Below are 27,952 nucleotides of genomic sequence, written 5' to 3'. Positions count from 1 at the left end.
TAGCCATTTCGCTACCAACATTTTTAAAGCGGTTTTTTTAATCTTAGTACCAGGCTTAAAGAAAGGCTTAAAAGGCACTCCATTAACAATGTTTTCATGATGATGATGATGTGATAGTTGATACTATTGGTGCAGAAAATGGCATTGAATGCAAAATGCAGTCAATTTTCTACGACCTGTTTTCCGATCGGTTTTATAAGGATAAATTAAAAATTTGTATTTCATAATTGTATTTAGTTAGGTAAGGTTAAATAAGGTTACCCTGGTAACCGACAATTACATCTGAGCTCCGTTTTGCTGCACGCCCTGTTCAGTGCCTTCCCGTGTCATTCAGGTAGCTAGGATTGCAGTCACTGACTGTTTTTCCGCTTCGCCTAGTGACCTGAGTTGGTGAGCAGTGACACAGTAAATGCTCCGGTGTCTCCTGCTCTCCCGATTCCTTGAAACTTTTGCAGTGTGTATTGTAGGGTAGGCGATGAATTTCGATCTGGGCTGAGTTCAGAGAGACAAGAGTGTCTGTTGTTATAGAGCTTTCCTCTGACTCTTTCCTGGCGAGCTCGTCAGCTTTCTCGTTCCTGGAATGTCCTTATGTCCTAGTAAACAAGCTATTTGTACCCTGTTATCCTCTGCTAGTCTATTAAGTGGCTCTTGTATTGGACTACAAGTTTTGATGTAGTCCGTGCAGTTGCTAGCGATTCAATGGCCGCTTGGATATCTAAGTAGATCCTTACTTTGGTATTTCGGAGGTCTGGATTCAATGAGAGTTCGACTGCTTTCAGTACTGCGAGAACCTACGCCTCGAACACTGTCGCTGCGCTGGGAGGTGAAAGGACTCTTCTACTCTTTACTCTTCGGCTCATTTTCGAGTCGTCGGTGTGAGGGAGTGTTACCTTATCTGGGTCGGGTACACTCCAGCTTCTTCATTCTTTTGTATACCGTGGTGTATGTTTGCCACATCGCAATTCGGTCATCATAAAGTCGTCCAACAGCTTGTTGGTGTCGTTTCCGAGGACAAGGTCCGGCTCAGCTAGAAAGACCTTTATCTTGGCCTTTCTGGTCCCTAGATGAACCGTCATCTCACCTGATGGCCCGATGTCAGGCCAGATGGCCCCCATCGTCGTTGAGCCCGTCCACCTGTGCCTTGGCAAGGCGGTCTCTAGCCACCTGACTAAACTTCTTCGCCGTCTGACGAAGGATGTCGATCTCGGGGCCCCCTTGTCGTCCTACGATCTCTTCGGAGCACTTTCGCTCACTTTGTATGAGCGGCAAGAACGCTTCCGGGTTCTCTTTTTGGAAACGCTCAAACTGCTCGATCACTGACAGGAATCCGCTTGATCTCGCTGGTCAGTTTTACCCTCCTCATCTTCGCCAGAATGAACCAGGCCTTAATGACCTGCGCCTTCCTTTTTTAATGGGTTGACGGCTTTGGCTGTTCGATGGGCGATGGGCCCCCTGGTGTTTGGGGCAATGAAGAAGGTCGACCGTGGATTTTTCCGCCACGGCAAGCCCACTTCCGATCCAGGGTTGCCTGGCCCTGGGAACGGGTCGCGTTACACGCCTGACTTGAGGGAAGGCATTTTCAAGACTTGATCGGGTCACGAAAGCGGATGGGAGTTAGTGTATTCTTTAGGTGTAGGAGTCACGGGATTCTGCCGCTCGCATTAGCCGTACCGTAGTAGGTTTCGAGGAGGTACCACGATGAGGACCTTCTCCGAGGAGAAGGTGGTGTCTATCAAATTGATTTTCATGTGCGAGTGCTTGCACCCTTACGACCCCCCATTGTATTTAATACGGACAAATATTTTTCGTAATTTCATTTTTTGAGTATGATAAAAAAATACTATATACTAATAAAATAACTTTATATTATTACGTTATTTATTTAAAAGACGTATATGAAGTATGCACATATATTAGATACCCACTATACCAAGATTACTTAAAAGATACGCAATGTAATATTTTGTTGCAGTGTTTACATAATCAAAGTCTCGGTTATAAACCTAGGTGTTCGAAATATGAACAGATCAGTGTGCGTTGGTCCGCACACAGAAAGTGCAAATGTCAGCACTCTGTCACACGCCCGGACATTATAACTGAACTCACCTCCGAGCTCCAGCTTAAGAGAGCATAGCTATATATATAAGGTATACATAGCCGTCTCCCTTAGGAAAAAAGCTGTTCCGTCGGAAAACAAAGAAATACAAATATAAATGTTTAAAGATGTTTTAATTGGCCTACGCTGAACATCAGTGCTCTCAATGCCCAGCAACCGGTATAATAGCACAAAGTATTAAGTTTTTATTTCTTAAAATCAAATATTTGGTGAATTTATTTATATTTTTGTTTGTGTTCAGATACAACATTCTCTTTATGATATTTTTAATCGACAACAATTCGTTCTCTTCAATAGTTCAATAGTCAGAATAATGGGTTTATTTAAACAATTATTTATAGGAACAATTAATTAACAAAATGAGAAGGAAAGTCCTTTACCATATGTCTGCAGGGCTATGAGAACTGGATTTTGTAGCGTTGGTGAGTTTTATATAGTGTGATAGATTAGACAGCTAAAAGCCATGGACGAGTTTTGTGTTTATTTCAAATTAATAATAATCTGTTGTATTAAGCACAAATTGGAAATGACATGGAATATGCGAATTAGTTCCTATAGTTTTTTTCAAGACAAACAAAGGTTTTATAAGGAATTGGTAAATAAATGTAACAGAGGAAATATTTCTATTGTATCTGCTGCTGCTGTTGTTGCTGACGTCGTTCTCGAGATTTTTCTATATGCCGCTTTCGCTCTTCTTTTGTCCAATAACGACCTATTTTTACTTCCGATACTGTATCCTCTTCGGTCGTCACAACTTCATTATAACGCATGTTTTTCCGAATCGAGGAGGAGACTTGGGGTACACGATTGCGCACTGGCCTTTTCACTATATATCTGGATCCATCGGGTCGACGTTTTACCTTCCAAACCATTGGAATTTCATCTGTATTATTTGATTCGTTGCTAAAGAGTACGTCATTGGGTTTTGAACTATTCGTTGTGGACTCGTGGCATTTACTAGCGACCTAAATATATATAAATAAATAATATAATAGTTTTATATATCCAATATAATTGATAATATAATACTTACCTCTTGACTGCTTACGAAGTGATAGTGGCTTAAATTTGGAGCATTGAACTGTGGGCAGTGGCTATGAGATGAATCCTCATTTTCTGCTTTAAGAATAATGTTATTATCCTCGTGGTTGCCTTTGCTTTGGCACTCTGAAATTAAAAAGGTCAAATTTGAACGATGTGTAATGAAATAAATTCTAGGGGCAACAAAGGTCTTGCTATAGTCGCATCACAACTTAGTATCATGGATCTCTGGTAATTTGAAATTCAAACCCACCACGTTCTTGCAATGGGATTAGTAATATTAAAAACCAATAGAAAACACCGTAGAAGTCACAATTTGAAGATATTTTTTTCTTTTTTTCTTAATTATTATAACATATAAGTTAACACATCCAGTTCCCACGGACAGTCGACAGTCGAGTTGCAGGCCATATCCGGTGGTGGCCAACACGAACCACGGACCAGCCACAGCCTTCGCTGTGCTTAAATAAACATTAAATATTATCTTCATAATAACCTTGGCCTTGAAAGGCTTAGGGGCATAAATAATTATTTGATAAATAAACGTTATTTATATAACTAAACCCCAATCTAATTAATTGGCGCTCAACGTAACCGACTCCCGCAGTTTTTGGTACGGTACTTTTACGAACGTAAATGCAAATTAGTAGTTCTCAATCATTATCAACCATACTCATAAACTTTTTTAGAATATTATTGGACCCATTGGGGATTGAACCTTCGTCTTAATGTTTAACAGTCCGGCCGCATACACATCGCGCCACATAGACAACTTAAATTGCGTCGGCGATATACACATATGTGCATATCTCGTGTGGGAGCGGGAAAAAGTGGCAACCCCTTTAGGACATTTATTTTTTTGCTCAGGCGATCGTGAAACCCCTGACAAACCGGCTAGTCCGAGTTCAAATCGCGCTCGAATCAAACTTTTTCTTCCTTTATTTTTTAATTTTTTAATTCAATGAATTTTCTTTTAAAAATTTTTGTTTCATTTAAAGAGTGACAAAAAAAAATTAAAATAAGTCAATAACTGTGGTTAAATAAAATAACAAAATTCTAGTACACAAAATGTACACAAACTCTCGGAAATATAATATTAAGTTCTTATTAATATTATTCTATTCTCTGGATATTTTCCGATTTCTACATTCTACATACTTTAACAAGCAAAACGAAAAAAACACTTCGTGTTAAAAAAAAATACCCCAAAAGGCAAATACCTCAGCGCAGAATTCTACGTTGAAGGGAGCAGCGTTCGATTCAGGTATCCCTGCTCGACATAGTTTTCTGTCTTGAATTTCTCACCGCATGAAGCAAAGTCCGACTGGGTAACACCACAAGTGGAGCTACTATGCCCCAACCCCCAAGGAAGCAAAAACTACAGCGATAACGACAGCAGCAGCCTAGGCCAGCAACGACGGGACAAAAAGCCTCGACGACAGCATAAATATAAGAAATGTGAGTAGGCTTTTGGTGCAAATTGTTAGCCAGTAAATAAATAAGGTATTTTTATGTTTTCTAATGAAATTTATTATCAATAAAAAAAATACTTCCCTTGAAAATATAGAATTTATATTAATAACAAATTGAATACCTTGATATTTAATTGCTGGAAGGAACGAAAAATTCCGAAACCAGAAATATTTAGACGCTCCTTGAATTAAGCAGAACCATATTACAAATAAAATACCAGAAAGCTCTTACTTCAACTCCGTCACATGTATAGAATAAACGAGGACATTTCGTTAGACGAGGAAGTCCTCGAAGAATACAAGAAGCATTTAGAGACAAGGCACTATGGTCCAGAACTTGATTTTTTTGGCATAAATTCGAAATTTTCATGTTAATGTTTTGTATTTTTGATTAAAGTTAAAACATCAAACATAAACAAATCTAAGAAAATAAGCTTTACAAGCTTCACAAACGATTTTTATGACCTTTCGAAACCACACAATCGAACAGCTGTTTGGTAATAAGAAATTGGCGGCAAATTGCTCATTTTACTTTTTTGCGTGAAAATAAATATTCCTTGTCCGAACAAACTGTTGATAGTAATGGAAATTGTAAATTAAGATATGTATTTTTAACTGAATATAGTCTGTTTATGTGTAGTCTTAGTGTTTGTGTTTTGTTTAATGTTCAATTTATGTGTATTTTGTATAGAAAATTAACATGCGTCCCTTGTGTTTCGTGAAATAAAACTAACGACCTGACGGCTGCTGACAAATTACGTCAGTTTATACTAATATATGTCGATCTTTATCGCTAATTAACAACCTTTCCCCGTTCATCCCCTTTTTCACGCAATTCCGCAATATTTAGCGACGTTCGAATTTCGCGATAGCGATCTCTTCGATATTTGGCTCAGCAATAATCGCAAAATATCATCTGTGTTAGATTGCATTTATGAAAAAATTAGCCATTACCACTTCGAAGATGAAAAAAAAATTTGAAATTAGAAATCAATAAAAAAATAAGTAATTTTTAATCATTTAAAAAAAAAAGACTACCGAAATGCAACTATATGGTCGAACGTTTTAAGTTAAAGCATACTGAATGGATGTCGTCTACAATATCAGTTACAATAAATGAAAACTGTAAGACACAAAAAAAAAAAAAAAAAAAAAATCCAAAAACGGACTCCACTCACACCAAATGAAGCCCTAGCCTACATCCTTGAAAATTCTTTAACAAAACAGCAACATGTAAACGCTAGGGATTTGAATATACATTGTGCATATAAGCTGAAGTTTAAAGTAAAAACACCTGACGTTCAAGTCTCAGATCAGTCTTTGTTTGTAACTTCTGTTATACCCATAAAAATAATTGACTCATTACAACGAAATATCTGGGTTAACAGAACACAGCAATCTATTCGATTTTGCAGGCCGCTGAAAATTCAATTTGTTAAAAAACTTCTGATCATATACGTCAACCGAGAACAACATCCCATTTGAAAAGGAATTGCAATCTGATTGTGATTCGAATGAGGACTTGAACGAAGGCAGCTTAATAATACTAGAAGAAGAAGAAGAATATAATGTTTAAGACAGAACCCATACATAACATATACATATCATATTTATATATAGATATTTAAATTGTTCCTAAAATAAATGTAAGTATATTGTCTGAATTCAGCGTCATACTCAATTTCTAATGATAATATTACGAATCGGTTTGTATGGGAGGCAATAGAGGGTGTGGTCGTACAGACTCAAAATTTTTTTTACATTATTGTCTTTTAAAAAAAAAAACATAATGTGCAAAGTTTTAGGTCTCTAACTCTATTTTTAGAATATATGCCAAAAAGATTGACTTCTGGACCATAGTGCAAGGGTAGAGAAAAAGAAATCTCAGGAAAGTCCAGCTGACATAGGAAATGCAGGCAGAACAGATTGCGAATATGGAGGCCGCCATAGCCGGCACACTCCAAAGGCAGCAACAACTTTTTGACGAAAAGTTAGCCGAGATTATGGGGGAATTAGATTCACTTAAGGTAAAGAATGACGCTCCCAAAATCCAGATATTTCAGGAAATCGAATTTAAGCCAGAGAGAGAGTGTAATTAACCTCTTGACATGATCTGGAGGCAAGCAGCAACCGCAGCCTATAAGGTATTTGAGCCCTAGAGCGGCAATAGCCGACACTATCAGGCCGTAGGAATAATAAAAAGAAAATTAATAAAACAATCATGAGACACGACGCAGCCGCAGCGTCCGGCTTAAACGAGCAACATAGGGAATAGGGAAAAAATAGCCGTGTTTACGGCACAGCCACGGGACTTGCTAACAGCATTAGCGGTAGCGCAAGAATCTGAGTTAAGCAACGAAAGAAGTGCCTTTGCAGCCACTTTCGCTCGTCATAGCGAGGAAAAAATATATAATCCAAACGACTAGCGACAAGAGGTTGGAATAATCCTCAGTATGAACAGAGCAAAATTCAGGGATGATAAAAAAGTCTTCACTTTATTAAGAATCAAAGAGGAGCCAATAACCTCTAGGCAGAGGCCGTCCAATAACACTGGGAATAATCAGGGCCAGCCTACACCAAAGCCAATGGAGGTCGACACCTCCTCCAGGTTCAGACAGGCCCAGCATGACAAAAGGGCCAGACAGCATGATTCCAGCACAAAATTAATTTCATGCCGGAACAAAATCCCGATGGCGGGGAGTACGACTCCGACGCCCAGACCTGCAAAACAGAAACAGAGGACGAGCTCGATACGAAGACTCGTGTAATTTTTTAGAGAAAAGTCCCTGCTTCCTTACATAACACGTACGGAACCAGGTAAAGAAGTAAAATTAACAAAAAAACACAATTTTTTCTATTAATAAAAAGGACGTTGACGGTATTTTCGGGCTCGACTTGCTTAAACAAGCGAAAGCGAAACTTGATTTACTGGCAATGTTCTGCACAAACAACGGAACCGAAAAGATCCGGTTTACTAAGGCAGAAAGCGTCAATTTTATTTGAATGAATGATGATGAAGACGTTACCCGGCAATTAAGGTTACGTTTTATAAAATGATTTAAAAAAATCGCCGATCCGAACGAAGCGCTAACACTTAACATTAACACAATTGCCACAATTAAAACTGACGGCAAGCCGGTGTCCAAGTCGTACCCGCATCTCATGGGTGTAACCGAATTCGTCTAAGCAGAGGTTAAACAAGGCCATCGAAGTTCCCATATAACAACCCTACCGGGGTTGTAAACAAAAAAGGAAAAGTGCAAAATAGGCTCAAGAAGAAGCAATGTGTTATCGACTTCAGGATGTTAAATCATAAAACCATAGACAATAGATATCCTATCCCTACAATTTCGACAATACTGTCGAACAAAGGCGAGTCGTAATTTTTTCTGACACTCGACCTCAAATCAGGTTTCCACCAGAAAGAACTGGCGGGGAAAGACAGAGAAGACAGCATTTTCTATAGAAAACGGCCATTCCGAATTTTTTAGATTGCTTAAAAAGGATCCAAGCATCTTCCAAAGGGCCATTGATGACGTCCTAAGAGAATGAATTTCAAAGATATGCTACGTATACATCGATGACGTCATAATATTCTCAAAAACAAAGGAGGAGTCTAACCAAACTTTTAAAAGCAGGCATGAGAGTATCCCCCCTTCAAAAAAAGCTTTACTATCTCAGAAACTTTCTGGGGCTACTACAGGGACTTCATAAAAAAATTTGCTACAATCGCAAAACCCTTAACTAACATTTTAAAGGGAGAAAACGGGAAAACCAGCATGTATCAGCCAAGAAAAATGTACATCAATATGACCAAAGAAGAGAGAGAAACGATTAATAGGCTGAGAGAAATCTTCGCATCGGAAGACGTGTTCATACACAGACTTTACGCCATTCGATTTAACAACGGATACGCCGGGCTTTGGTCTAGGGGCTGTACTATAACAGAACGGCTGCCCAATCACAATAATATCACGTGCCTTATGCAACTGCAAAAAGAATTACGCAATTAACGAGCGAGAGCTCCTCGCCATTGTTTGGCCACTAAAAAACCTCCGGAATTACCTATACTGAGTAAAAGGCTTACAGATCTTTACTGATCATAAGCCAGTTACCTTTTCTATCTAGGAAAATGCAAAGCTAAAGCGCTGGAAGGGGACTATTGGCGATCATGGCGCAAAACTGGTTTATAAACAAAGAAAACCTCGAAGCGTTATCTCGCCAAAACATAAACGCCCTAGAGGACGTACAGGAATCAGATGCAGCCACCATACATAGCGAACAGTCGTTAACATACACTATCGATACAACTGAAAATCTGCTAAATACGTTACAGGAGGTTGTAAACGCCGAAGTTGTGAACGCAATACACTGCTCCTTACAAACCTTGGCATTTATCTAACACCGGATTGTTGTAACAGAACACAACCGGGCTCACCAAGCAGCACAAGGATATGTGAAAATATTCTTAGGGATTACTTTTTTCCCGAAAATGCAGCAGTTGGCAAAAGAAATAACATTGAACTGCAAAACCTGTTTCATGACTTAATACAAACGACATCCGGCTAAACAGGCGGTAGCAGAAAACCCCATACCTTCTTTCGTGGGGGAAATTTTACATATTGATATTTTCTCAACAAATGAAACCCTTTTCCTCACATGCGTTAATAAATTCTCGAAGTTCGCCACAGTGCAAACCATCGCATCGAGGGCAATTGTGGACATAAAAGCCCCATTACTACACATAATAAATTTCTTCCCGAAAATAAACCACAGAATATTAGTTATTACAACAAATGTCAGGAAAAAACGTAAGTTGGTGGCTTCCCTAAAAATCCATGATAGGCCGCTTAACTTAATTGGGACAGCTTTAAAGGTTATTGCAGGCACACCTGACTTTAGTGATTGAAAGCCAATAAGGTTCAATAAGAGCAATTAATGAGAGAAGGGCATCGGAATTAAATATAAAATTTCAAGAAAGTTTGAACGAACTTGTAAACGCGATGAACCAAATTTAAAAATTTGAAACAAATAAAGAAACACACTTTTTGAAAATCATTTTACCAAAAGAAAGAACCGTCATCACTGCTTCGGCAAAATTAAATATTTTAAGCCCTGCAATTCTAGATAGCTCCGACATTGACGAATTTAAGGACAACCAGCCTATTAACATTAGTTTGATAGAAATATGATAAGTATCTAGTATAAGTGTTTTTCAAAATTGCGAAATCCTTAATTTTCTGTAGGAAAACAACGGTCTATCCGGTCTAGCACCACAATAAGATCCTGGACTTCGAAAACAAAAACCTAGTTGCTAAGTGCTCAACCCGAAATCTCAACAGCGGGTATTGCAAGACGACTGTCGACACCACCTTCTGCAAGCAGCTCCCAAATGGCACGTGCGCCCAAACAAACAGGGTGGGTCTCAACGGAACTTGGTTCGTAAACCAGCTGGGAAGGTCGATGTTTAAACCCGCTGGGTCGGCCAAGGCTGTGGTCAATATCACTACTCACCAAAACCGGCTAAGTCTCCCTTTTCTTCACGAGCTAAGTCTAAGGGTTCCTTCCTCACCTGACCCTTGCCCTACTCGCCTTCTTCCTGCTGTGCTCTACCGTATGACTCGGCTATCACCATCTGAGAACCAGAGGTCAAACTAAACCAGGAACCAGCGGCGATGTAGAACGAGCGGGTCACCGGAACGGCCACTTAAAGGGGGGAGAAGTTAACAGTTAACGGCAGATTCCACACTCCGGGGGCAATTGACCGGATTCTGGCCAGAACACTCGGTAAGGAAATGATCGCTACTGCAGCTACGGCAGCGCTGCGATTAGGCAGAGGCCTCGAGCTGCAGCCTTAGCTGTGTTTAATTAAATATATTCTTTGTAATAACATTAGTCTTAACCGACTCGGACCTGCAGCGCGTACAGCTTTTAAGTGAGGAGGAAGAAAGCTTTTTTTGCTTGCCGGCACCATCTCCATGCGTAGGGACGAGCCAAAGTGTTTAAGCAAGGGAAAGAAGGCAAAGGCGCAGTATAAAGCTGTCCATCGCATCCAGAGCCGGCTTCAGACAAGTTGCCCTATCCGAAAAGAAGGTAAAGACTACACTTCGTCAAGCTTCCTAACATGGCATCAACGGCCGGTTTCGCCAACAAGGTGGAGGAGATGCTTGCCACCAAGCGGCAACGCTCCGCCGAGTGCCGAAAAGACACTCCTGGGAGCAAGCGGCAACACGTGCCCAAGGAAGCAGGCAGCAGGAAGGTACTGCACATTAGGAACCCGTTACCCACAGAGTGGCCCCCCTCCAGATTAGCAAGGAGGCAGAGCACATCCAGTATCCCAAATACGGGAAGATGGCATGGGGCATGAGTAGCGTATACCTGTGCCTCAAAAAGCGCCGTCCCGGGGATAATGATGACCACACCCTGAAGGCAGACGAGGTGGAAAAAGTCCTAGGTCTGCAAACCACTGTTGACGCCGCCCAGGAATTGACGCTGAATGAGTCCGAAGAGGAAAAAGACGGTGACCTGACGATAGTAGTCAACCCGTCGAGTGGAGTTGAGCCCGGTACCCATGTCCGTAAGTGTGCTGCAGCTCAATCTCCATAAGAGCAAGGTCGCGACGGCGGAACTCCTCAATGGCTTGGAGCAAAGGTCCGAGGTAGCTCTAGTCCAAGAGCCATGGATTGCCTCGAGCAATGCGTCGCCGGACTAAAGTCCTCAAGCTATCGGTAAGCAGGAAGGGTCTCCAAGCTAACCTTATTTCTTATTACAGCTCGGACTGTGGTGTTGCTAGAAAGCAAGAAGAAGCGCCTACTGGTAGCTTCCTGCAACATGGCACACGATGGGCCACCTCCAGCGGAAAAACTCAGGAGCCTGGTAGAACCCGGCCGAAGGACTAGCAACTGATCGTGGGTGCAGACGCCAGACGCAGACGCCAATGCCCCGACATAAACGACAGAGGTGAGTCACTCTTAGACTTTATTCTTTCTACCAATTTATATATCGCAAAGGTGGAGGAGGAACACACCTTTTTAGGCCCCACCTCGTCCAGCGTGCTAGATGTAACACTTGTAGCGTATAAAGTATAAAGGTGTCAGACTGGAAGGTCCAGGAGAGACCATCCTTTTCAGACCACAGGTACATACAGTTCCAATGCGAATACGATCACTCTCCAAAACCAACAGTCTTTAGAAACCCCCGGAACACTAACTGGGGAAAGTTTAAAGAAATAATCTCTCTTAAACTAGCGACTTGTCCGGGCACAGTAAAATCCGATGAATATCGGATAGATATAGAAAAGTTCTTAGAGACTCTCTCAAAGGAATTATTAGGCGCATATCACGCATCATGCCCGATTTTAAGAAGCCAGAAAAGGACCGATAACCTCAGAGAATTCATCAAACTCGCCAAGCTGGCGATGACGAGGAAAAAACAAAATCCTGCTAAGGAATTACAAGAAGGACATACGCAGGTCGCAAAAAATCTCTTGAAGAAACTTCTGCTCCAACATAGAGACGGCCGCGGAAACGGGTAGACTACAGAAGTTGCTTTCAAAGCAACCCACCACACAGAGTCAGCTCAAACGTGACGACGGACAGTGAACTGAGGGCTGTGAAGAGGCCCTAACAGCACTAATGCACGCGCACTTTCCACGTTTAACAGGGATCACAGATGCCAACGAGCACCAGGTACTAACAATATGCGCTCGGAGTCTTTGTAGACATATCCATATCAACAATGTAAGCACAGACGCAATAATGGAGCGACCAACATGCACCCCGCCGTCAACTTTTAAATTGCAGACACTTACAATCGGGTTCGGGTTCGGGAGGAAGGCCCCGAAGATAACACTCTATGCTGAAAACCCTTAGTTCGATCATTGAATCAACACTTAGGGAGATATGGGAGTGGAAGGACAAGTTAGGACTTAATATCAATGCGGATAGAACGGACCTCATTCTCTTCACAAAAAGATAAAAGGTACCGCCATGAATCCCCCCAAAAATCAATACAACCAGGCTGACCCCGAAAACACAAGTCAAATACCTTGGTACTGTAACATACTAGATGGCATGGAAACCTAATGTATTAGAGAGGGTGAACAAGGCCACCATTGCGTTATATGCATCCAGGAAGACTCTCAGCAGCACAAGGGGTCTCTCGCGAGCCCTGATGCACTGGGTCTACAGATCGGTGGTGCGTCCGAGTTCTTAGAGTGGTGAAAAGTCATGGAAAAGAGGACCTACAAAAAGCTTATGGAGAGAACCCAGCGGCAGGCACTGCTCTACATATCTGGGCCCTGAGGTCAACCCCCACAAAAGCTCTAGAGACCATAATTGGAATTGATCCCCAGGATATCCACGCGCTGAACTGACTGCGGGAAAGGCTGCACAACGCCTAGTAGAGCTAGAAGTATGTCGCCACAGGGAATCAGGCATATCTCAATTGGTCGAACCATCGGAAGGGGTGGGCACTCGAATACGCCTTCAATCTCTTCGAGTCTTCGACGATTATTAAGGTTAAAGTACCTCGCTGTTATGGAAGCAACCAGGTTTTCAGTACGACGAGGACACCAAATTACGCATCTACTTGGATAGAGAACTGTTGTCCAACAGCAAATGGGATATCAGCAGGTAAATGTCGGTCGCCAAATAACACTGGGCTATTGGAACGCCTGCAATAAAGATGGGACTGCCACATAATGCAGATTGCCGAAACTGCAAGCAAACGACGAAGTAATAGAAAGTGGTTTAAAAAAAAAACTCTGCGATAACTGGAAATGTAAAAATGTAAAATTTACAATGTTTATTTCACTTACTGCTAACATAAGCGGTTTGTAAGTTGGCTGAGCAAAGACCAATCCGTCCAGATTTTCCAAATGGCAAAAGTAACATACTGCTCACTGGGGTGTTGGAAAACAGCTTATTATCTCCTGAATTATCCATAGTCACTGCTGTACTATCTTCAACAACTTGTGGAGAGGCGCTGTTATTCGAACCTCCTGTATTGTAGGCACTTGATGAGTTGTCAACTTCTTCTTCTTGTGTAAGAACCAACTTGTTTCCTCCATTAATATTATTATTACGAGCATAACCACTGCTGCTGGATCGACTTGTTGTGCTGCGTAAGGTAAAGACTCTGCTGCAAGTGGCAGTAGGCTTCGATATCGGCGTTGGACGATTAGCCACTAGAGAGGGAACAGTTGTCTTTGGCGATTTTAGGCCCAGCCATTGGGCAACACGTTCCGTTTGTTGTTGCTTTGCTGAAGTTTCCAATACTTCTGAAGATGTCGTTCCTATTTTAGTTATATAGTTGGAACTTTGATAGGGTGAACAGTATAAGGGTTCTGATTCCGAATCTTCGGGAATTGTCTCATAAATATGTTCGCTCTCATCGTAATCATTTTTCGAAACTCGAATATTAGTTGACTGATCTTTTTTTCTATCGAGGAAAACGTCTTTGCTAAGTGGTTCCACTATCTTTTTTGGCAGACGAGAGTTGGTTGTTGATGAATTTTGTTGCTCAAGTAGAGTTTTCTGTTTTGGTTGTGTTGTTGAAAGACCTCCTTTACCAGATAATTCTTTAAACTGATGAACGTGACTTAGCAGGACTTTATCCAACTTATCCACAACATTAGTGTAGTCATCGGGTAAAAAATTAGTATTGGCATATTCAAAATTACTCTCAATGTCGTCTTCATCATCGTCTTCGTCTTCCTATAAAAGATATGGAGGAAAAATGAAAATCTGTGAATGTAAAACTGTAAATATAACATGTATAGATGAATGAAATGAAAGCAGGTATTACTTCATTGTTTTTTAACATAAATATATATAATTTATATTGTATTGATTCCTACTCATCGAAGTTAGCGTGCCGAAGTTAGCTTCCTTTCTTGTTAAAAATGCGTTTGCCAACATTACGACTATCGACAAAATTATAATTGGTGGTGTATATCTGAATTTAGTTTTAATTTGCCCCTTATACAAAGTTATTTTAATTTACATATAACTTATTAACAATAGTTTGCTCTATATAAATCAATATCAGTTATATGATTTTAGTAAAAAACCTAACAGTTGTTAGTGTTTTTAAAGCAGCGCTTTCGCGCATCGGCTTGAGTTAGAAGCTATTTAGAATTAATGGCAACTCAGACATTGGCAAAAAAGCAGCCCTTGTTGCATTACTTTTCTGGTTTGCAAAGTTCTCCTTCGATGACGTCCAGGTTCTTCTGGTGTGCCTCTTGTTGTCGCTATTCTGATGATGTAATTTATTAGCCTTCTGTTTTGGAGGAGATTGATCCATCATCCACTTCTTTTCTCACTTGTTGATAGCTTTTTTTTTTCTGGAGTGCCCTGTACTCAGCTATTTTGAGGGTAGGGAGTTTATCGTTTGCACACACCTCTAGAGCTTCTTTAAGGCTCGGTGCATCCTTTTGGTCGACAGGAGCAGCATCCTCAAACTCAGCGTTGTTCATATGTAATATTTAAACACTCTCCATCGGCGATGTAAGGAGCGGATTGCCACTCACACGGTTCAGTTTTTTTCCCCTTTTTTTTAAATTATTTTCGGCGGTTTAGCAAGGCTTCCTTTTTAGGTCCTGGGCTCACTTTTAGGGTGCTGTTGTCTTAAAGTTTTTTAGCCTTTGGCTAACTTTTTATGGTTGTCTCAGGAGCAACATTTTTTTTTTAGACATTTAATTCACTTTTGATGTATCTTTGCTTGAATAAATATTCTTGGTATTAGCTTCGCAGTCCCGTTTCTTTTTTATTGCCTCACCACACGCTGCTGTGAACCCGATACGGCTGCATATGCATTTGTTGTGTGGCAAATTTTTGTTCCCACCGTACCCCTCACCATGTCACTGCTTCACAAGGCAGCAGCTCGGTTCGACGAGCTGACAAACATCGTTGCATGACAAATGCCTCCATTGGCAAAATAGCTTGAGCTTTCTTTATCAGTGGGATTTAACTTTGACACATATGAGCTCTCCATTCCTACAGTATAGAGAAAATATACGATACACTAGCGACTCAGAGTCTGATAGTGAAGGGCCCCGGCGTACTTCTACCCCAATACGGGCACCCGCTAACTCCTCTTCAGTAGGAACTATGGATCCACAACAGCTTAAAGCTGCAATTCAGGCTGGCGTAAACCATGCCCTAGCAGAAAGGGCCGGCAAGGAAGAAGAAATGTGCCAAACCATACAGCAGTTGGCCGCTTAAGTGGCAGCGGTGCAAATCGCAACTGTTCAGGCAGAAGCTCCAGAAATCAAATTTTTTGAACCCATTGATATCAAAGGCAATGTTCAATGTAACGAGCCCGTAGATGCCGCTAAATGCCTGCCCGAATTTGCGGGGGCACAAGAGACATTTGGGTCTTGGCGGCAAGCGGCAGTAGCCGCATATTACATATTTAGGAATTATGTTGATAGCTCACCCCATTACTAGGCGGTGGTCATAATTAGGAGTAAAATAAGAGGCCCAGCCGATACAGTGCTATCCTCGTTTGGCACGATATTGAATTTCGATGCGATCATAGACCGTCTCGATTTCACATACAGTGAAATACAAGCGACAGATTCATGTCATCGAGCAGGAGATGGGCACACTCATACAGGGAAGTCTTACACTCCTACAATACTATAACGATGTTGAGAAAAAAACTCACCTTGCTCACAAATAAAGCTAACATGTCGTACTAAGCGTCGGCGGCAAGAATTTTATGCGACAAATTCCGGGATGAAGCGCTCCGTATATTTATTTCGGACCTCAAGCGCAGTCTCTCCGATGTCCTCTTCTCCGCAAAGCCGAAAGACATGCCAAATACGTTGGCATTGGCTCAAGAAATGGAATCAAACCATGAAAGATACAGTTTCGTAACATCGTTTGCAAAGAGCCTGGAGGATAGGGATAGGAATCAAATTCCAAAAGCGCAAGAACTCCAACAAACTTCCTACCAAGCGCACCCCCAAGTAAGTGCGGGTAAGTAAGTACAGCACAGGTCCACTCCGCACCGCACGACGACAGGCGTAGTGAAAACACGCCAATGCCCATGGAGGTTGACCCTTCAATGTTTAGGATACTCAAGCCATCTCGGCTTACCAAAACAGAAAGCCGGCCGTGTCCAATCGATCCGGCCCGCACAAGAGGCGGAGGGTCAACCACGTCACGCATAGCGCAGGCGAAACTGAGGAAAAATACACCGTCCATACGAATGATTGAAAGGCGTCCGCCCGGTAGAATCGCCATTCACGATACATTCTATCCATGGCGTTACCACCATCACTAAGAAGTGCTTTGTCTCCTTTTTCAACTTGAAGGCCACGTTATTCATATTACCAGATTTGTTCTCCTTCGATGCCATAATTGGCCTTGACCTGTTAAAACAAGCAACGGCATCGCTTTGTCTAGCTTCCAGCCATCTCAAATGGGGCTCCGAAGTAGAAAAGTAGAAAGTAGATTGCTCGGACGCGTCGCCACCAGCTACAGAGGCCTTTATCAAAATGCTTGGCGAACGCAAATGGCACAATACAAGTCAATGTCCGCCTACAATAACTCAATATGAGTAGTAGACAAAAAGGGCACTGACGAAGCTTTTTAGGCTTTATTGTCCAGACCCAGAAAAAATTGAGGCCATTCAGGAATTCTCCGAACCCAAACATATATATTCGAGTTGAGATCATTCCTTGGCCTTGCCAGTTATTACCGATGCTTTATTAAAGATTTTGCACTAATAGCTAAGCCCGTCTCCGATATTCTTAAAGGGGAGCATGGAATTGTCAGGCACAGATCCAAAAATATCCTGGTGAAATTTAGCGAGCATCAACGGCTTGCTTTCCTAAAGTTGCGTAACATTCTGGCTTCAGAGGATGTTGTCCTCAGCTATCCTGATTACAAGAAGGCATTCGATCTAACGACGGATGCCTCGGAATACGGCATTGGCGCGTTGCTATCCCAAGAGGGATGGCCCATTACTTTGATCTCGAGGACCCTTAAGGACCAAGAGGTTAACTACGCTACTAACGAGCGTGAGCTATTAGCCATAGTTTGGGCACTGGCCAATCTACGCCATTACTTATATGCAGTAAAAGATATAAATATCTATACTGATCACCAGTCATTGACATTCGCACTATCGGAATCCAATCCGAAGGCGAAAATAAAACGATGGAAAGCTCGCATCGACGAGTCCGGCGCTAAAATGTTTTATAAACCGGGTAAAGAGAATCTAGTTGCCGACGCACTCTCGCACTGTCACGGAGGAGCAAGAAGCTGAATCGTCGAACACAATCGAAACGACGGAAAAGCCCTTGAATTGCTTCCAAAATCAAATAACTTTAGAGGGGGCACGCTTTCCGTTAAAACGCAGCTTCATCCTCATTGAAAAAAAGAGACGACATACGATCAACTTCTCTTGCAAAGAGTCATTACTTGATGAGCTCGCAGACATAATCATTCCTAAGGGCGTAAACGCCATCTATTGCGATTTGTATGCGCTGGCGCTACAAGACGATTTGGTTCGCAATTTCCAACCAGAGATCCTCACCGTCGAACATAACTGGGCCGAATAATTCTTTTCAAAAATGGACAAATTAGCTACCGAAATCGTAGAGAATTGTTAGACTTGTGCAAAGGCCAAATACGACAGGCACCCAAATCTCCTCTCATGTAGGAGAAATGCTACATTTCAACATTTTCTCTACAGATAAAAAATCTCTTGTGGAACTTGCTCGGTGCTTAAAAATTGACAAGGGAACAAAAGACACTGTGGAACTCATTTTACTACCCACCACCAGATATAACAAATCGATTCACTTGGTCGATGATACACGAGCAGCCGACATCGTGCAGGCGCATCCGGATGACCCACAGACGGAAATACAAAATAAAATCATAAAGGCCCAGAACACACTGACGACCAGAGAAAATGCCTCCCGGCAGAACAGGGTGTTTGAGGTTGGCGACAACGTCTTAGTTAAATCCAACAGGAGACTAGGTAACAAACTCACACCCTTGTGTGAAGAAATAACCGTCGAAGCGGACATGGGGACATGGGGACCACAGTCCTCATTAAGGGGAGGGTGGTGCATAAGGACAACCTCAAATAGTCCGAGCAGAACCCTGACTTCCGTTCTCTCTTCATTAATAATAATAATAGTTAATTATATGTTTTTTTACTCCTTAATATAATTGGTTGTGGGAAATCCTTTCAGAACAAATATTACTTTTAAAACGCACATTACAGGTTCACACCCTTGCATTTCCTCTTTTTCTTGGCCGGAACATCGGCTTACATCTCTGACTACTCCTAGGTCAATTCGATTTTGAAAGCTGCAAAAAACACACAAATAGGCACAAGTCATTTGTATGAGATGTTGTTAACCCGTAACAGAGTTATTGTCATGGAGTTGCAAAATCTTATGCTCGCCATAGCACTCGCTAAAATAAAAATTATTAGTCCAAGTATCTTTGACCACGCAGATTTGGAAAATGTATGGAAAGAACAAAGAGCTCCAGTTTCCCCTTACTAAACATCACCGAGAAACACGATGTGCTTAGCCTCCCGTACCTTCACCGCTTAAGTGAAAGAAACCTGAAGATTATAATGGCGTTCCGAGAAGAGATCGACAACAACAAAACACATCTCGCAGCAATTATTGTAGGAGCAACATGCTGCGCGCTCATCTGCATTGGCCTCACCTATCAAAGACTGACTAGGGCAAGAAGATCCTCAATCCGAATGGGAGAAGTGATCACAGAATTGGGAACGGCCGATGGCGGCCTGAACTTAAAGGGGGGGAGTAGTTAACTAAGTTAACCGGGCGACGGCAACAGGCGGTCGTCCGATGACCAGCTCAGGCCAAACTGCTGACACAGCGTCTGGCCGGAAGGTCTTGCATAGCCGGCGAACTCAGCATATTGGCGAGGCATCTATGAAGCTAATTTTTGTTAGCTTAAAGATTCAGTTCGCTTTTGACATTCAATAAATTAAGAATCATAATAACGCAATTCCGGCACAGCCGTCAACCACTTATTAATTTTTATATAATTGGGTAATCACGCCTCAAGGGCCGATACCAACGAAGGAAGTCCCTCCCGAAGAACCTACAAAAGAAGAACCATTGCAGCAACCGCTCGGTGTGACCAACGGCCGAGCTCCTCTCGGCACCCTTTTGCTCCAAGGAAACTCCGCGGCAACCACCCGGAATACCCAGGTTCCGGGTTCCCGGAATGGAGGTTCCGGGTAGCCCTCGGAGATATAGATTTGACAACCACCCGGGGTGTCTAGCCATCGAATTATCTTGGCACCCTGCCGCGATATAATCTGTGACATTGACCGCGGCGTGTGAATAACCATCATCATTCCTACTCCTCGCTGCTGACAGTGGGTAGCTCAAGAGAGTTGAATGTACATGCAAGTGTATGCATAAGTGGAATCGTGGGAATGCTGACTTTTGCATTTATGGTCGTCAAGGCGGACGGGATAGCAATACTTATCGCCCTGGCTACATGACCCACGACGAACCGGCATGACCTAAAGCGTTCAGCAGGGTGGGCCGGAGAATAAGACTACGCTTATCTTCGCGTGTGATGAAAACGCTAGGCACGCGCTATGGGCAAATAAGGCAAGAAACGAAAAGGGTTAGTCTCTTTTTATAGTATTATGTGTCGTGACGCCACTATCTGTAACAAGGGCGACACGCCCACCTTCATTTTTCCAAGGACGAAGGAATCTCAAGGCTGGGAAGACGTCCTAGACATAACTCTCCAAATTGAGCACAGAAATTATAAAGTAGGAAAATGGAGGGTCTCGACACAACACACATTGTAGATTTCAGTAATATCCTCAATAATGCTTACAAAGAGTCGTACAGACTCAAGTACTTAAAGAAGACATACCCACAGTGGTGGAACAAGGAATTAAGCTTACTCAAAAAAAAAAGGTTAGGTAGACCTTCAATACAAGCTACGAAAAAAATAGCGCTATACGCAACAAAGAAGCACTCTTGGAACAGCTACTGCGAATTGCTAAAAGGAATAAAAGACACGACTAGGTTGAGAAAAATACTAGCAAGAGGGCGAGCTAGCCCCACACTTATAAACAGGCCTAACGTCACAGAAACTGCGACAGCAGAAGAGTCACTAGAAATCCAGCTGGATACACTTGCCAGGAAAACGTCTAGAAGAATCTAAAACAACGGAAAGCCAAAGGGCAGTCCAAAAAATATGAGTGGAAGAGGTTGTCACTATTGAAAGGATCCATTGGGCAATCGACTCCTTTTACAAGTTCAAAAGTCCGGGTCTGTACGAAATCATACCAGCAATGCTACAGACAACAAAAACATGCATGGGTAGATGACTATAAACAATCTTCCAAGCATTGATAAAATTAGCACACATTCCACTATCGTGGAAGGAAGCAAGAGAAGTTTTCATACCCAAACCAAGAAGAAGAGGAAAAATCAAAGCTTATAGGCCGATTAGACTGACCTCATTCCTCATGAAAAATCCATACTCACATATGGGGCACTTGTATTGTGGCCTACAACATCCATAAACTTACAAGGATTCGGAGATCGCCTTGCGCAGGTGCCACGGGTGAATACAATCATGCATAGCAGCATTGAATATCATCCTAGACATTATCCCAAGAAAACATTTATTAGGAACACAGCAGCCCAAAGTTCGGTAATACTGAAGGCCAGAATTGCAAAGAACTGCAACTCCGGACACTGTACGTTATCCTTGATGAGATAAACTATAGGATAACAAAAGACACACACTTTATGATGACCGAATTGCGATGTGGCAAACATACACCACGGTATACAAAACTAGGGAAGAATGAAGAAGATGGAGTGTACCCGACCCAGATAAGGTAACACTCCCTCACACCGACGACTCGAAAATGAGCCGAAGAGTAGAGAGTAGAAGAGTCCTTTCACCTCCCAGCGCAGCGACAGTGTTCGAGGCGTAGGTTCTCGCAGTACTGAAAGCAGTCGAACTCTCATTGAATCCAGACCTCCAGAATACCAAGGTAAGGATCTACTGAGATAGCCAAGTGGCCATCAAATCTCTAGCAACAGCAAGGACTACATAAAAAATAGTGGTCAATAGCAGGGTACAAATAGCTGGGTACCAGGACATAAGGCCATCCCAGGAAACGGGAAGCTGACGAGCTGGCCAGATAAGGGTCAGAGGAAAGCTCTTACACAACAGACACTCTAGTCTCCCAGAACTCTCCAGATGGAAATTCATGATCATTTCAAATTACTAGCCAGAAAGGAATGGTCAAAGAAAACAGAGCACAGAAGATAATTGTAACAGGAGACGAACTGCCGAGTTGATCTCCAAGAGAAAAAATAAGAATGAAGCTTAACGGCAGCCATCACTGGCCATTGGCCAATAGGCAGACACGCCCAAATGTTGGGCCTATCCTGCAAAACACACTGCAGAAGTTGCAAGGAATCGGGAGAGCAGGAGAAACCGGCACATTTACTGTGCAAATGCCCGGCATTCAACCAAATCGGGGCGCGTCACTTAGGAGCTTACCAGCTCTGGTCACTAGTGGACTTGGGAAGACACTCAGTGACTGCAATCCTAGCTACCTGAATGATATGATCTGGTATTGAAGAGCGTTGGCTACAACCTACGAGGGTGTGAAGCAAAGCGAAGCACAGCTCTAATTGGGGGTTGCCTCACCACTTTAACCTAAGCTAACATCTGTATAAATGAGAATTTCTACAGAAATGTCAGCCTTGGCCAAAAAATTAAGTTATTACATTTTTTTTTCAGCATAGTTATATTAAGAAATCGATCGAAAGAATTTAGCATATTCTAAAACATACTTCGATATTTAGAATTTTCATTATGATGATAAAAAACATTATAAACACGCAGAAGTTTGTATACCCATGACGATTAATATTGGATAATAATAAATTCGAAATAATTAATAAAATATAAAAGATATATATTTGTGTTAAAAGTTAAAAAGGTATTGCCTTTTTTCATTACCACCTATACTTATTAAATTTACAGTTTTACAAAATGGCTTTATCTCAAATTATTTGTATATGGTGAAAACTGCCAAACTGCAAGTTTTTTATCTAAAATTTTTTTCTAGTTACTATGGCAGCTATATGATATAGTCGTCTAATTCGGGCCGTTCCGACATATATATGAGTAAAACTTTATAGAAGACTAACTCCAAAGTTTATTCAGATAGCTTTAAAATTAAGAGACTAGTTTGAAAGTAGTGATTTTATATATATATATATATATATATATAAATATATATATATATATATATATATATGGGCAATTCTCTGGTGTCGAATGCGACATTCGTACGCATTCAAACTAAAAAAACACATGTGCCAAGACTTTATTTTAATTGTATAAAAATTGAAACGAATAGCTCTTGGTTAGCACTATAATTGGTGCTAAGGCCGATTTTGAACCCTTGTTTGTTTTCAAGATATTCACTAAAATGTACTGCGTTCGCACGCGACAAAAATAGAAGTTACGTTTGCAAAAAACCAGTTTAAGCTCGGATTTCAGCGAAACGTGATGAAAAATTGTAGTACAATAAATTTTAATGAATTACGCAATGAATTCTCTTAATAATGTATGTTGTTTGATTTTAAAATATTAAGTAGTTATTTTTTAAATTCAATTTTAGTCCCGGTCGCACGCGACATTTTGGAAAGCGATAATTTAAATTAAAACTGTACGACTATTGGTAATCGCATATGTTCTTTTGCATTTTATATTGACTCTTTGGGTTTTTTATGTCATATTAGAAACCAAAAGTCGAAGCAAAATGCTTCGGTTTAAGAGATTGGCATCAAAACAAAACATGCCATTTTTTATGCCTTTTTTTGATAAAAACAACATTTTTTGCGTTTGCGCGTGTTTGACATCGATTTTTTTTTGAAACCTATTATAGAAAATGAAAAATTCTCTTAGTCTTGATCATCCTGACCAATTTTTTATGTAATCATGTTTAAAATACTCGTTTTTAAGCAATTTTAAGTTTTTGGCCGCGGTAGACCTTTCTGGAGAATTGCCCATATATAGTTTTGAGCAATGCCGGGGAAAACTTTGTCGATGAGGCATCGAGCAGGTGTTTGTAAAGGGTGATTTTTTTCCAATTATGTTTTTGGCAACATTGGTTTAAACAGCTCACGCACGTTTCGTGCTTTGTTTCATTGTAAAAAATCTTCAGTTTGGTTTTTAATTTAACAATGAAAAACGCTTGCATACTATTGAATTTTACTATAAAAATGCGTGGTGTTAAGAAAGTTTATAGAGCGCTTCTTCCATTTTATGATCATATTAATCGACCAACTGAAGCCGCTATTCGGCTATTGTAACCAAATTCACATTGATGGACAATAGACCACCAACACGCTTACGTAGAGTGCGAACTGAAGAAAATATCACAGCTGTAACGGCCAATGTTAATGATGCTAATGATAAATTATCGATTCGTCGACGTTCTCAGCAATTCAATAAGGTGGAAAATTTTACGGAAGGAAGGAAGGAAGGTGTGCAGCCTTTCAAAATACTGCTTGTGCAAGAATTGAAGCCAAACGACCTACCGCAACGCTGATCAACTTTTTTATCGAAAATCCGTATTCAACTACGAAGCTCATTTTTGGCTCTATGGGTACGTAAAAAAGCTGAATTGTTGATTGTCAGCCAGAAGCATTACAATGACTACCAATACATCCAGAAAAAATCAAAGTTTGGTGCGGTTTATGGTCTGGGGGCATTTTTGGACCGTTCTTCTTTTAAGATGCTGCGAATCGTAACGTAACTATTAATGGTGAGCGCTGCGCTGTGAGATGATATCATTTTTTTCTGTTTCCCAAAACGCAAGAGCTTCACTTGATTGACATATGATTTCAACAAGACGGTGTCACTTGCCGCACAGCACGCGCAACAATGGACTTATTAAGAGTCGTTTGGTAAACATTTTATTTCACGTTCGGGAACATTCAATTAGCTGCCTATATCGTGCGATTTAACGCATTTGAACTACTTTTCTTGGGCTATGTTAAAGCTCATCATCAATCTATAAGCATACAAATTCATTTAGCTGACCTTATTCGTTTCTTCTCCTGAAATATTTATATTAATGTGACAGCGATCTTCTCCACGGCAGAATCATATGATCGATCAGTCTCGTATACGCGCTTCATGCGTTCATGGTCCCGACGTTTGAAAATAATATCCCGTAATGCCACATTTTCGCCAATAAGTACAATCGCCACTTCATTGATTGAATTATCTTGCATGGCTTCCAGCGGTTCTTTTGTCTGCTCTGGTAATGATTTTGTGGTCGTCGAAGTGCAGTACATCTAATGCGGTTTTTAACAATCTGAAATCTTTATAGGCGATTGTAGAATCGTAATTAATTGCAAGTCTAAATTTACTGGTTGTCTTCCTCTATTAAAATTTTGTCTATTATGAAGTAGCGTTTCTCAATGCATTTTGTTAATCACATTATTTTTGTGTTTGAATATTACGAATATTCATATATTGCCGATATGCAGCACGTGTATGCCGTCCAATATTTTATCGCCTAAAACTATTTGCACAAAGAGAGCACAGTAGAGTACACCGTTTAATGGTTGATGGGCTAATAGCAGGTATTAAAAAAACCGATTCTCACAAAGCTCACATTGATCATTAACTCTCTAATACTATTGTAAGCGTTAACAGTACGTTTTCAACATATGTTGAGGCCCTAAGGATATTTCAGGAGAAAATATCCAACATTTTTAGACACAAAAACCTTTGCTGGCAATTTAAAAAAGAAATGCATCCAAATCGGTTAAGCCTTTCTCAACTGATGTAAGAATACCTTAAATTAACGCACATTTTATGTATATATATTTAGATATATATATTAACGTAGTAAAACATAAGGGAAATATTAAAATCTTTATGCTTACTGGGTAGAGAATTCGACTAACGAGAAGCGTCACAGCAGTGTTACTTTCCGATATCTTCAGCACTGCCTCTTCCTTATTCTTCACGTCCATACCATTAATGCGAAGAATCTGATCCCCCTGCCGTAGACGTCCATCGTTCTGCGCTATACTTTTTGGTTCAATGCCACTGATGAATACATTTTCGCAGCTCCCTCTGGTATCATTGCATATTATCTGATCTCCTTTGATCGTCGAATCGATATTTGAAGGCTGGTAGTCGGATGAGCAAATATATATGCCGATATCATTGGTATTACCGTTAACAACAGCTTTAGTGAGTGTTATTTCCTGTCGGATTTTAGGATAATTTATTAAGTAATAAGTATATATTCATTAAAATTGGAACTATGTAAATGAAAAGTTTTCCCATTTTACCTCAATATCAATTTCCGGCTCCAGACATTGTTCAAATATGTGATGTTCTTGCTCAATAAAGTGATCAGTTATTGTCTGTACCAGATCGTGATCTTGTAGAATATCTGGGTTAAATACGGTTTGGGTTTGAACTTCCTTCGATGTTTTTTTTTCGTTATTAAAGGTTCTTAGAGTTAAAATTACGGGATTGTTTAATGGTTCTGCAGGAAATATTATTGGCGTAACTGAATTGACTTGCTGGCAGCCACCAGAATTTTCTGATTCTATCGATGCTGAGGATTCGGGTTTTATTTCAATTATATTAGAATTAGCTTCTTCTTTGTATTGTTTTTTTGCAACGTCTGAAGATATGCAGTCAAGTTCTAAAGCTAGGGCATTATGATTATGCTTTTGCCTGCTCAATTCAACAACTAAATTTTCTTTAGCCTGAAGGAACTTTTGAACCGCTTCATACCTTGGCAAGTGACTAATATCAACGTTATTTATCTGAAATACAAATTCATCAATATTTAAAGAATACGCATTTTTCATTAATGCTCACTTTTAACACAACATATTCATATTCCACGTCGACAATGAAATTACTCATATTTATTGCTTTATTTAGTAACAAAACTCATATTGCATATATTTTCCTTGGATTGTATGCATACATATTTTTTCCCCGATCCTGCCTTTAGTGTGACCAAGACTTAAATTTGTATTAAGGGGAATTTCGATGCAGCATTCAACCGAATACAACTAAAATGGTTTTGGGGAAGATGCTGGAACTTCATTGCACACAATTCACCGTCAACCACGCCACCGTGACGGTGTAAGGCTTGACAGTTTAAAAATAGGCAAATTACAAATTTCTTTCGTGAAAGATGTATTATACAGTTCCGTGTAAGACCGTTTTTGACAGAATTTTAATTAATACAGAGCTGAAAGAAGCGCTATACCCCTTCAAATGGATTTTGATGGGCTAAAATATATGTTTAAAATTTATTTGACTATTGTACATCATTAAAAAGTTTTGGAATAAATAGAATTCAATGGTGCGGTGAAAAACCATCGCATAACTATCGGAATAATATTTCCCTTAAATTTGGATGAAAAAAAGTGAAAAATTCTCAAAATGACAAATCCGGCAGGACGTTCAACGGATAAATAAATCTCTGTGGGAAGATCTATTAAACAAAATCAGGTGTACTTTTTTTTGACGTTTAGCTCCGGTTTTTAATTGAGTTTTGTTTTTAAATAAGAAAAAGTGATATTTTTGAATATAAAAGTAAACGTTGTAGCGTATAACGACTGGAATAGTCTTTCATCCTTATGAATCTGTGTTTGAGGTGCTCGTCGTAATATCCGCCTCTCGCTCGTAGGCTTCGGGGGTGGTGGTCTTGCGCAAACACATTCCTAACACTAAGTACACCTTATATAATTAAAGACAAGACAAGAGATACCATTTTAACGAAACCAGAAATGAGAATAAATTAATTTGAGAAGGAAGTAGTATTATAAAGACGGTGAGGAAGTCAGAAAGAAAGCGAAGTCACAGGTGGTATTGTGGTCGCATCTAGCCCTCTCTGCCATGATCACCTTCCTAAGAGAATGTTCCTGGTGACCCCTTTAACACCCTACGACAACAGAAACATCAGTAGAGTCCTTTATCTGTCTTTTTTTTTTCTAAATATTCTTAGCTTCTAAATATTTCATAATTATAGTGTAGTAGTAGGTAGTTTTTAGATAGATAGATAGATAGATATGACGGATAGGCCTTTAATTAAACTGCGAGATTTGGAGTTACACATATTACTTATTATACTTAATACTTATTTTTGAAAGATACATAAATTATTATACAAATTGAACTAGACAATCATTACACCCAATCTTTAATACAAATAAATATACTACAAGTACTGCGTTCCAATCGAACTTAACTTTCAATTAATTAAT

The 27,952-nt window shown here is 40.5% G+C and overlaps 1 protein-coding gene across 1 annotated transcript; it reads right to left on the bottom strand.

Moving 5' to 3' along the window:
• Nucleotides 1–1,856: 1,856 nt before the first annotated feature.
• Slip1 (SLo interacting protein 1) lies at nt 1,857–27,197 on the bottom strand. The gene is made up of 6 exons (XM_020954290.2): nt 26,553–27,197; nt 26,012–26,497; nt 25,598–25,924; nt 13,448–14,345; nt 3,150–3,283; nt 1,857–3,081 (listed from the first exon to the last, which is right to left on the bottom strand). The coding sequence occupies exons 1-6, from the start codon at nt 26,598–26,600 to the stop codon at nt 2,740–2,742; spliced, it is 2,235 nt and encodes a 744-aa protein (XP_020809949.1). The 5' UTR covers nt 26,601–27,197; the 3' UTR covers nt 1,857–2,739.
• Nucleotides 27,198–27,952: the final 755 nt, after the last annotated feature.

This window comes from Drosophila serrata, unplaced genomic scaffold (genome assembly GCF_035046125.1).
Source record: "Drosophila serrata isolate PLE 108 unplaced genomic scaffold, ASM3504612v1 contig_160, whole genome shotgun sequence".
In the NCBI taxonomy this organism is placed as follows: Eukaryota; Metazoa; Arthropoda; class Insecta; order Diptera; family Drosophilidae; genus Drosophila; species Drosophila serrata.
The sequence above is the reverse complement of the archived record's forward strand: the minus strand, read 5'-3'. Positions and strand labels throughout refer to the sequence as shown.

Excerpts from the sequence above, each read along its gene's own strand:
- Slip1 (XM_020954290.2), bottom strand. The coding sequence starts at position 26,600 with ATGAGTAATTTCATTGTCGACGTGGAATATGAATATGTTGTGTTAAAA. Across the intron at positions 25,925-26,011 it reads AGCCGGAAATTGATATTGAG|GAAATAACACTCACTAAAGC; the intron begins GTAAAATGGGAA and ends AAAATCCGACAG. Across the intron at positions 3,082-3,149 it reads ACTTCGTAAGCAGTCAAGAG|GTCGCTAGTAAATGCCACGA; the intron begins GTAAGTATTATA and ends ATATATATTTAG.